Raw genomic sequence first — 11,702 nt, 5'->3', positions numbered from 1 at the left:
GGGACTGAGAGGAGCAGGGGATGGGGCCCTTGACCAGTTGGCGGGCAGCCCGAGAGGAGCAAGTGGTGGGTGGGGGGAGCCAGAGGGGTCTTGGGGCGCAGTGCAAGCGAGCAGGCCAGGGCCCCTTCTGAGCATGGGCCTGGCTCCATGGAGCCACTGGAGCCATTGTCAAACCGACACTGAGTAGCTGAGAACTGGGCTCTGTGCTGGGCTCTTTAGGTTTTGTATCCCATAACAGGGCTTCTGAGGGGGAAAAATATTTTTAATGAGATTTTAAATTACGTTGTTAAAAGTCTTCAGAGTCAGTAGAACCCTAGGGATCCTAAAACCACCAGATTGTAAATGACATGGAAAATGGTATAATTTGCTATTTTTTTGGTGAAGAAAACATTCAGTTTTCAAACTCGTAACTGGAAAGTCATCAGTTTCCAGCCAATTAACAGATTTATGTTGCACAGCTGCTTTTTACTCCCTACCCAGTGTTTAACTCTGCTTATACTTAATTTCCATTTCCTAAGAAATTGTGGTCATCTAGACAATTAAGACTTATTTGTCAGAACTGATTTGGGAGGAGTGTATCAGTTCCTTTTGTTTATAAAAACAACAAAAAAATCTGGAGCATACATCTTTTCGTTTCAGCATGAGAGAACATTCAGATGGGTACTGAGGAAGAACCTCAGAGTTGAAGCACCTGCTGTATTTTTGATCATTGAAAATTACAGACACAGAGTTAAATTCTGCCTTGGAAAAATATTCACAGCTCCTCAGCTGACTTCAAGAGGAATTACACCCACTCATATCAGGAGTCAGGACTGTTTTGACTTCTCCATAGATATCAAAGATTCCTTTTAGTCTGTTTACCAACATTTGCAGCATATGCCAGTGGAAGTGATTCTTGGTTCTAAGAACTCTAGCACTTTTTGTTAACAGGAAAATTTAATGCATTAAGAACCTGCAAAAGGAGCTGAGCAATGAGGTGGCAAAATTTGCAGATGAGACAAAATTATTTAGGTTAGTCAAGGCCGGAAAAGACTCTGAGAAGCTCTAGAGGCACCTAACCAAGCCAAGTGAATAGGCAACATGATGCTGGTAAATCCTAAATGTAAAGTAATCAGCATTGAAGGGAAAAAATTAAACTACTCAGACAATTTACTGGATTCTAAATTAACTGTGTCAACTCAGGAAAAGAACCTGAGTATCAGACGGCTCTGTAGAGCTGTGCTCAATGTGCAGTTGTAGAAAACAAAGCAAACAAAATATTAAGAATGGGAGAGAAAATAATAGAGTATAGGAAATATTATAATGCCATTATATACATCAGTGGTTCACCCTCACTTGGAATAGAGTGTTCAGTTTTGGTCACCATCTAAAAAAGGACATTGCAGAATTAGAGGAGGTTCAGAGGTGGACGATGGCACTGGTACGAGAAATGGAAAAATTCATACGGAGGGAGATTGAATAGAGTACTATTATTTACCTGAGAAAGGAGATGAGTAAGAAGAGACATAATAAAAGCATACAAAATAATATTATGGAGAAGGTAGACTGGAAGCATCTTTTCTTCATCTCACACTACAAGAATAAGGTTTCAGAGTAGCAGTCGTGTTAGTCTGTATTTGCAAAAAGAAAAGGAGTACTTGTGGCACCTTAGAGACTAACCAATTTATTTGAGCATAAGCTTTCGTGAGCTTATGCTCAAATAAATTGGTTAGTCTCTAAGGTGCCACAAGTACTCCTTTTCTTTTTACAAGAATAAGGACGCTGAAGCTGAAAAGTAACAAATTCAAAACTGATAAATTCTAGTTTACATACTTATATAGCCCCCATTACTGTAGTAGCTGAGTACCTCACAATCTTTAATGTATTTATCCTCACAGCACCCCTCTGTGGTAGGGAAGCACAATTATTCCTATTTTACTGATAAGGAACTGAGAGATTAAGGCCCAGATCCTCAAAGGTATTTAGGTGTCTGATTTCCATTGAGTTCAATGGGAGTTAGGTGCCTAAATACCTTTGAGGATCTGGGTCTAAGTGACTTGCTGAAGGTCATGGAGGAAGGTTAACATAGCAGGGAATAGTTCACTCAAGTAGCAGGCTAGTAGCCTGACAACCTGACCATCCTTCACACAATATGTAATGTGACTGTGGAACTCTGGCATAGGATGACATTTCTGCTAGGACTTCAATAAGACTGAAAGAGAGAGTGGACATTTATATGGATAGCATGAGTTTCCAGAGTTATAATAATTAATGCTAAAAAGATGTTTTGGAAGGGATATAAAATGTCATGCTTCAGGGTTTTAGCCATGTCAAACTATTACACAAGGCTTTCATAGGGGCAGAATCTCAAGCATCTATCTCCCTACTGTGGGATTTTTTGGACTGTCCTCTGAAGCATCTCGTAGTGGCCACTGTAGAGACAGAAGATTGGACTAGATGGATCACAGATCTGATCCAGTATGCCTTGTCATCACACCAAATGGTTCTTTATTTCTTTGCTTGAGACTACCAACTATGGCCCCATTCCTATTCCTACAACTGTCTCTATAGAGTTACCTTCTGTGTCCACTCAGAGCCCCACTGAAGTCAAAGTACTTCTTGCAAGCACAGGGGTTTGCCTATGCAGAGCCAGTTGCCAGATTGGGGCTTATAAAATCAGTTAATACCAATTGTCGTGGGGCTGGTTTTTATTATGTGGACACCTCTCCAGTAGGAAGAGAAGTGAGACTGACAGCTCACAGATCATCAAACAATCCTATGGATCATCAAACAAATGATAGCAGTTATAGGACGCTGGCAATTGCACTAGAAACAGAGCAGTGACTGAGAGGTAGAAAGCTCTGTCATTTCATTAATTTTCTATTAAGCCATCAAGTGACCCTATCATCACCTTTTTCTGAGAAAGGGAAAATGTTATTACTTTTCTCCTTCTCACATCAAAACACCTGAATCCAGTGATTGACTCCATATGAGTCTGATTATAGGAAAGCATACAATGAACCTAAAGGTGTCTCGGTCACTCCGATTTTCATTCATGGATGCAATTTTTAATTTAGAAAATTCATTTCTCTAACAAAAATAGACAGTTCTCTTTCTAAGACTTTATAGTGTGTAAGTCATTAAGTGTTGTATTTGTAATGTATTTGTAATGTGTTAGTTAAGAATCAGTTGTTATTTTCTTTATATACCTAATATTTTTAGTGGTTTATAGCTGAGTTAAAAAATTAGCCAAAGGCTGAATCTTTTGATAGGATTAATTGAGGATGGAATAGGAACTGTAATTCCTTAATCATCTTTGCAGCTTTAAATTAGACTTTTTAAATTTAGATAACTATATTCCTTTGTTTAATGATAATTGCATACAATATATATGTAACAGTCTGTCAGCATTTCCATTATCATCTTCTCTTTTCAGGAGATTATTCCCTTTGAGGGAAATTTACTTTGCGATAACATTTGTTAAATAGGAGCAGATACATTATTTTAAAAATTTATTACTAACGCTGAAGGAATAATTTTTAATAATCATGAAATTTTTTTTGGAAAACTTCCTGAAATATGTTGAATAAATTATTCAGTGAACATAGTCCTGATCCTGGAATACGATCCACTAAGAGGTGCAAGAGTAACAGCCGTGTTAGTCTGTATTCACAAAAACAAAAGGAGTACTTGTGGCACCTTAGAGACTAACCAATTTATCTGAGCATAAGCTCACGAAAGCTTATGCTCAAATAAATTGGTTAGTCTCTAAGGTGCCACAAGTACTCCTTTTCTTTTTAAGAGGTGCAAGACTCTTTTTCATCAAACACAGTTGCAGGTTCAAGAGCCACATTAGTGAATTATTCAACTATTCATAAAAACTGGGTGAATTAGAGAAATATTTTTGACTATTTTTAAACTATTGCAAAATTAAATAAGTAGTTTGATAAAATTATTTAACCAGGTCTGTTTATTACATTTGAAAAAATGCTGCTGCACATTTAGAATAATGTTTTTAAATTATGTTGGTTTATCATCTTTCTTTGAGCTATTAATATCTAGCAAATAACAGAGGCTAAGGACTCCAATGAAATCAATGGGCCTACTTACAGAGCTTACTGTTAAATACATGAGTAAGTTTTGTAGGATCAGGGCCTTAAATAAGTATTTATGTAATATATTGATCTATCATTTTGTATCTAGTCAATTATGTCTATTTTTATATTCTTTCCTTAAAGACATTTTAATCCTGTGAAATAAAAAAAGGAAGTTTAACAACATCGTTGTTAAAATAACATTCACTGTCTGACAAACATAGAAAAGCAAGGAAATTAAAAGCTGAGGCAGAAATTCTGTCCTTATCTTACCCCTTTACAACTAAGCAAAGCAGTACCCCTAGGACATATATGTTCCAAAATACCTACATACGCTGGGATGAGGTAAAGGACAGAATGTCAGCCCATGGTTCTTTGATTTGTTTGGTCAGACCTTTCTTTGTAGTGCCCCAGGACATATTATTACTAGGCAGCCATTATGGAAGGAGTATGACAAGTTCTGCTCTTTTATACCATCTTAAAATAACTGAAGTAACTCAAAATTTACACTGGTCTGAGAACAGAATTTTTCCCACAATTCTCTCCATAGTTATGGTTAAATCACATATTTCCCTTACAAGAGCATATAATGATCCTATATTCAAGGAATGTTATGGAAAGTGTGAGAAAAATCAAACCAGGGCTTTGGAAACTATGAAGGTTAAAAAGGTTAAGTGGACTGTGTTTTTTTGTTTTTGTTTTAGCTTTTGGAACGTTTTCTAATATTTTTTAACATTTCATCTCTCAAAAGCAACTTCACCTAGAAACACTGCATGGATTATGTTTGTTGATCTCAGTGAAGTGTGGTGCATTTGTTTAGATTTGTGGTTGGAAGATCGACCAATGTGCAGGACTAAAATGCTAAGATTTTTCTCAAAATCTCCAGTCAGTGCTAGCAGTGATGGGAATGCTAATGTAGACCAGCTGCCAGTGCCATTTTGTCATCTAAGGCATTGTCTATACTCCACAGTTTTGTCCACAAAAGTCAGCTTTCGTCGACAAAACTGTGGAGGTATACATACTGAAATGCTCCTCCTGACAATGTAATTCCCCTGCTATGCCAACATAATAAAACCATCTTGACAAGCGGCGTAGAGCTTTTTGCAACATAGTTAGGGCGATGCAGCGTAAGTGTAGACACCTTACTTGGTTATATCGCTCTAATTGGCCTCCAGGAGGTGACTGCCATCATGACTGCTCTGGTCAGTGGTTTGAACTCTACTGCCCTGAAGGTAGTATGCCCCCCTCCCCCATATAAAGGCCCTCAAAAATAGACTCCAACGAGAAACTGCTGAGCTTGAATTAATATGCAAACTGGATACCATTAACTTGGGTTTGAATAGAGACTGGGAGTGGCTGGGTCATTACACATATTGAATCTATTTCCCCATGTTAAGTATCCTCAACCTTCTCGTCAACGGTCTAAATGGGCCATCCTGATTATCACTACAAAAGTTTTTTTTTCTCCTGCTGATAATAGCTCATCTAGCCTCTTACTCCACCTTTTCATCTTCCCTGTATGTGTATATATATCTATATCTTCTTACTATATGTTCTATTCTATGCATCTGATGAAGAGGGTTGTAGCCCATGAAAGCTAATGCTCAAATAAATTTGTTAGTCTCCAAGGTGCCACAAGTACTCCTGTTCTTTTTGCAGATACAAACTAACACGTCTGTTACTCTGCAACCCGTGAATTTTTGAAATTCCTCTTCCTGTTTGCTCGGCATGCACAGTTCACACAGCAACTTCCCAGCTGACTATGCCGGCTTTCCACAGTAGACGCGCTCCTGCATGGAGCGCACCAGAGCTGTTTAATCTGCTGAGTCTGGGGAGAGGAGGCTGTGCAATCACAGCTTTGCACCAGCCATAGGAATTTTTATACTTATGGGCTGATTGCTAATGGCATGCAGGAGAAGGGGCACAAAAGGGACATGCAACAGTGTTGTGATAAAATCAAAGAGCTGAGGCAGGCATGCCAGAAGACAAGGGAGGCCAACCGTTGCTCTGATGTGGCACCAAAGGAGGAGCTGCATGCCATCCTCGGCAGATGCCAGCGACCCCACTTCCACTGCCAAGAGCCCCATGGATACTTCGGGGGGACTGGAGGCAGGAGCCAGTGGACTCAACCCTGATAAGGAAGTGGTGAATGAAGAGGTGGAGTTGGAGGATGATGTGGAGCACACAGCAAGGTTGTCTGGTGTTGAGGTGAGTCAGGACCTCTTTTTTCCACTCTGGAGGAGTCTAGCTAGTCCCAGCTCTGGCACACAGGATTCCGGAGAGGGGAGCTCCGGTAAGTGCTCATTTTGCTTTGATACTGCCCGGTGAGAGGAAACTGAGCTTTCATGTACTTTGTTATATGGTAGAGGAGAGATAAGGGACAGAAATTAACAACAGAGTCTGTCCATCTACACAGTGGGGCCATGGCAGAAAAGTTTGTTAATGTACATGGGGATGTCTCGGAATCCCCCATAGTGATCTCTAGGAAACATTGCAGTAGGTATTCTGCAATCTTCTGCTGAAGGTTCCGTGGGAGAGCTGCCTGTTTCTCCCCCTGCTGTAGGAAACTTTGCTGCGTCATCCGGCAATTATTTCTGGAGGGACCAGAGCAGCACACAGGTGAGCAGCATATGGAGCCAGTCTGAAGCCACACGCATGTAGGAGATGCTCCCTTGCATGCTGGATTACCCTTAGTAGTGAGATATTGGGTTCTATTACCCTAGCCAGTGGAAAAGGGTACCAATATTCACAATAGGCTCCCTAGCGGGTTATTAACTCCCCCTCACAAACTACTCATTGTCCCTTCCTGCCCTTTCCCTCTTGCCCACCACCTCCTTCCCTGTGAACTCACCATAATTAGGTCTCTCGACAACCTGGTACTAGCCAAGGGACAGTGAGAAAGAGGTGTGTATAACTTTTGTGATTCACAGCAGTGAGCACACTCACTGTTTCTATTCATTGTTTCTTTGCCTTCTGCAGATGTGCCCTTGAGAATGCATTCCTCCACAGTGGCGGAGTGCCTCTATCAGATAAGGTGGCGACCAAGGAGAAGTAAGCAGGGCCATCCTTACCCATACACAAAGTACACAGCTGCGTAGGGCACCAGGAAATTTGGGGCATCAAATTTCCTGGTGCCCTGCGCTGCTGCATGCTGCTCCAGCCCCTGCTCCAACTCTTCCCCATGGCCCCCACCCTTGCTCCGCCCTGCCTCTTCTCACCCGCCCCCACTTCCCTGAGCTCTGCAGCAGGGCCAGGGTGGTTCCCCCCTGCCTCCCAAGCCAGCCTGCCCCCGAGGCCTGGGGCCAGCCCCACCACTGCCCCACCCCCACCCCCCCCTGCAGAGGCCTGGGGTCCCACACATACACACCCCATGTGGGGGCTGCGTAGGGCTCCAGAATAGCTAGGGATGGCCCTGGGAGTAAGGCTGTTTTGCGAGGTGCTGCAGTCAACAGATGCAGTACAGAGCGAAACAAGAGTGTGAAGGGAATTAATTAAGGGAAGTGTGAATTAATAAAAGACTGAGGCTGGATAGCCAGGAAAGGACAGAGGGGAAGGAGTGGATGATAAAGCTCTTGAGGACCAGAGATATTGAAGTCCCTCATTAGCCTGCATTTGCAGCAATCTGTGTCAGACTTCGCCTCCAGTCACTACAGAACTGCAGTCCATGCTCTCCCCAAATTCCCCCAGGGCATTCCTTGTGTATACCTGGTCCTCACAGTACCCCGTGTGCTCCACTCCTGGGGACTGGTTTCCCAATGAAAGTTGGAGTTACACCCAGCTGTGAGAGCCCTAACCGCAAGACTGTTCTTCTTTGTCATGCCCCTCGTTTGACCAAGTTTGTGTTTGATCCTGTTATTAAACTTGAGTCTTTGAAATAAAATGAGTCTTAATTTGTGAAATACATACATATATCGCTCAGTCTTAACACTGAGACACATTGGCTGTAGGTAGGACTATTTGCTCCTTACAGTTAACACTCAAGAAGCACGTACTTCATGGCAGAAACTAAATATTGCCTGGCTGAATGCACCAAATACAGACATTACTGGGAATCATTGTCAAAATGCTCCTTCAAAGCCTCCCTGATTCATATAGCCTTCCACTGTGCCCCTCTAATTGCCCTTGTATCTGGCTGCTTAAAATCAGCAACCAGACGGTCAGCTTCAGCACCATCAGCGGCCCACCCCTGGGGAAAACTTTTCCCCTTTCGATTAGCAAATATTATGGAGAGTACAGCAGGCTGCAATGGCCATTGGAATATTTTCCTCATTGAAGTCTAACTGGCCAAAAAGACAGCGCCAGAGACCTTTTAATTAGCCAAAGGCACATTCGACCATCGTTCAGTACCTGCTAAGCCTGTTGTTGAAGCGCTCTTTGCTGCTGACTTGGTTTCTGGTGTAAGGCTTCATGAGCCCTGGGAGTAAGGGGTTTGCGGGGTCTCCAAGGTCCCTATGGGCATTTTCACATCCCCCATTGGAATCTTCTGGTCTGGAAAGAAAGTCTGAGCGTTCAACTTTCTATACAGTCCAGTGTTCTGAAAAATGCATGCATTATGCACCTTCCCTGACCACCCTGCACTGATGCCAGTGAAATGGCCCTGGTGATCCACCAGCGCCTGCTAGACCATGGGCAAGTAGCCCTTTGAGTTGATGTACTCCATTGCAAGATGGTTGGGGGCCAAAACTGGGGTATGTGTTCCATCTGTCATCCTGCCACAGTTAGGGAATCCCATTGCCTCAAAGCCATCAATTATTTCCTGCACATTACCGAGAATGACAGTCCTTTGTAGCAGGACCTGCACACTTGCATCACTGCAGACCCCATAGTGGACTTTCGAACTGCACACTGATTCACGACTGACCAGTAGCAGTCTGGAGTTGCCAGACTCACTTTTCCACAGTGAGGGCAGCTCTCATTCTGGTGTCCTTATGCCGCAATGCTGGGGCAAGCTCCACACACAGTTCCAGGAAGGTGGATTTGTGCATCCGAAAGTTCTGCAGCCACTGCTTGTCATCCCATACATGCATCATGATGCAATCCCACCACTCAGTGCTTGTTTCCCGAACCCAGTACCGATGCTCCACCATGGCAAGCTGTTCTGTGAATGTCAGCAGCAATCTTGAATTATTTGTTTCTATGGCAGAAAGCAGGGCAGGCATAACCGATACACTCTCTGTTTCACAGCTCATGTAATACTGCAGGACCAGCTGCATTGTGTTCATCACGCTCATCACCAGAATGATCAGCAGCTCAGGATCCATGTTGTCAGGCAGAGATGGCAGGTGCATAGTTTACAAGGGCTGTTGAAAAATGGAGCAAATGAAGTATGAAGCCCAGGGAATGATGGGATGGAAAGAACTGCATCATGGGACAGCAAGCACTTCCCCATGATTCACTGCAATCCATTCTCGGAAGTCCCAGTGGCCCAGGGTGACAGAGGGTGGTGAGTTGCACAGTGATAGCTACACACGGTGCAACGTTCTCTCTGCCGATGCAATGACTGTGGACGCGCTCAGTGGACACAAGGAGCATTGTGTGAATGTGCTCCACTGATGTTACTAAGCCCTGGTCTACACTAGGACTTTAGGTCGAATTTAGCAACGTTAAATCGATTTAAACCTGCACCCGTCCACACAGTGAAGCCCTTTATTTCGACTTAAAGGGCTCTTAAAATCGATTTCCTTGCTCCACCCCTGACAAGTGGATCAGCGCTTAAATCGACGTTCCCAGCTCGAATTTGGGGTACTGTGGACACAATTCGATGGTATTGGCCTCCGGGAGCTATCCCAGAGTGCTCCATTCTGACCGCTCTGGACAGCACTCTCAACTCAGATGCACTGGCCAGGTAGACAGGAAAAGAACCGCGAACTTTTGAATCTCATTTCCTGTTTGGCCAGCGTGGCAAGCTGCAGGTGAGTGCACAGCTCATCAGCAGAGGTGACCATGATGGAGTCCCAGAATCACAAAAGAGCTCCAGCATGGACCAAACGGGAGGTACGGGATCTGATCACTGTTTGGGGAGAGGAATCCGTGCTATCAGAACTCCATTCCCGGTTTCAAAATGCCAAAACATTTGTCAAAATCTCCCAGGGCATGAAGGACAGAGGCCATAACAGGGACCTGAAGCAGTGCCGCGTGAAACTTAAGGAGCTGAGGCAAGCCTACCAGAAAACCAGAGAGGCAAATGGCCGCTCCGGGTCAGAGCCCCAAACATGCCGCTTCTATGATGAGCTGCATGCCATTTTAGGGGGTTCAGCCACCACTACCCCAGCCGTGTTGTTTGACTCCTTCAATGGAGATGGAGGCAATACGGAAGCAGGTTTTGGGGACGAAGAAGATGATGATGAGGAGGAGGTTGTAGATAGCTCACAGCAAGCAAGCGGAGAAACCGGTTTTCCCGACAGCCAGGAACTGTTTCTCACCCTGGACCTGGAGCCAGTACCCCCCGAACCCACCCAAGGCTGCCTCCTGGACCCAGCAGGCGGAGAAGGGACCTCTGGTGAGTGTACCTTTTAAAATACTATACATGGTTTAAAAGCAAGCATGTGAAAGGATTACTTTGCCCTGGCATTTGCGGGTCTCCTAGATGTAGTCCTAAAGCCTTTGCAAAAGGTTTCTGGGGAGGGCAGCCTTATTTCGTCCTTCATGGTAGGACACTTTACCACTCCAGGCCAGTAACACGTACTCGGGAATCACTGTAGAACAAAGCATTGCAGTGTATGTTTGCTGGCATTCAACCAAAATCCGTTCTTTATCTCTCTGTGTTATCCTCAGGAGAGTGAGATATAATTCATGGTCACCTGGTTGAAATAGAGTGCTTTTCTTCAGGGGACACTCAGAGGTGCCCGTTCCTGCTGGGCTGTTTGCCTGTGGCTGAACAGAAATGTTCCCCGCTGTTAGCCACAGGGAGGGGGGAAGATTGAGGGGGTAGTCACGCGGTGGGAGGAGGCAAAATGCGACCTTGTAACGAAAGCACATGTGCTATGTATGTAATGTTAACAGCAAGGTTTACCCTGAAAGAGTGTAGCGACTGTTTTATAAAATGTGTCTTTTTAAATACCGCTGTCCCTTTTTTTTTCTCCACCAGCTGCATGTGTTTCAATGATCACAGGATCTTCTCCTTCCCAGAGGCTAGTGAAGCTTAGAAAGAAAAAAAAACGCACTCGCGATGAAATGTTCTCCGAGCTCATGCTGTCCTCCCACACTGACAGAGCACAGACGAATGCGTGGAGGCAAATAATGTCAGAGTGCAGGAAAGCACAAAATGACCGGGAGGAGAGGTGGAGGGCTGAAGAGAGTAAGTGGCGGGCTGAAGAGAGTAAGTGGCGGGCTGAAGACAGGGCTGAAGCTCAAATGTGGCAGCAGCGTGATGAGAGGAGGCAGGATTCAATGCTGAGGCTGCTGCAGGACCAAACCAGAATGCTCCAGTGTATGGTTGAGCTGCAGCAAAGGCAGCTGGAGCACAGACTGCCACTGCTGCCCCTCTGTAACCAACCGCCCTCCTCCCCAAGTTCCATAGCCTCCACACCCAGACGCCCAAGAACGCGGTGTGGGGGCCTCCGGCCAACCAGCCACTCCACCACAGAAGATTGCCCAAAAAAAAGAAGGCTGTCATTCAATAAATTTTAA

At 44.2% G+C, this 11,702-nt stretch overlaps 1 protein-coding gene across 1 annotated transcript; it reads left to right on the top strand.

Moving 5' to 3' along the window:
* Positions 1-10,144: 10,144 nt before the first annotated feature.
* Positions 10,145-11,702, top strand: LOC311520580 (uncharacterized protein; the record flags this gene model as incomplete). Its single annotated transcript, XM_084628136.1, has 2 exons — positions 10,145-10,572; positions 11,161-11,702. The coding sequence occupies exons 1-2, from the start codon at positions 10,167-10,169 to the stop codon at positions 11,700-11,702; spliced, it is 948 nt and encodes a 315-aa protein (XP_084484262.1). The 5' UTR covers positions 10,145-10,166.

Source organism: Lepidochelys olivacea, assembly GCF_965140295.1.
Source record: "Lepidochelys olivacea isolate rLepOli2 genome assembly, chromosome: 5".
Taxonomy (NCBI): Eukaryota; Metazoa; Chordata; order Testudines; family Cheloniidae; genus Lepidochelys; species Lepidochelys olivacea.
The sequence above is the reverse complement of the archived record's forward strand: the minus strand, read 5'-3'. Positions and strand labels throughout refer to the sequence as shown.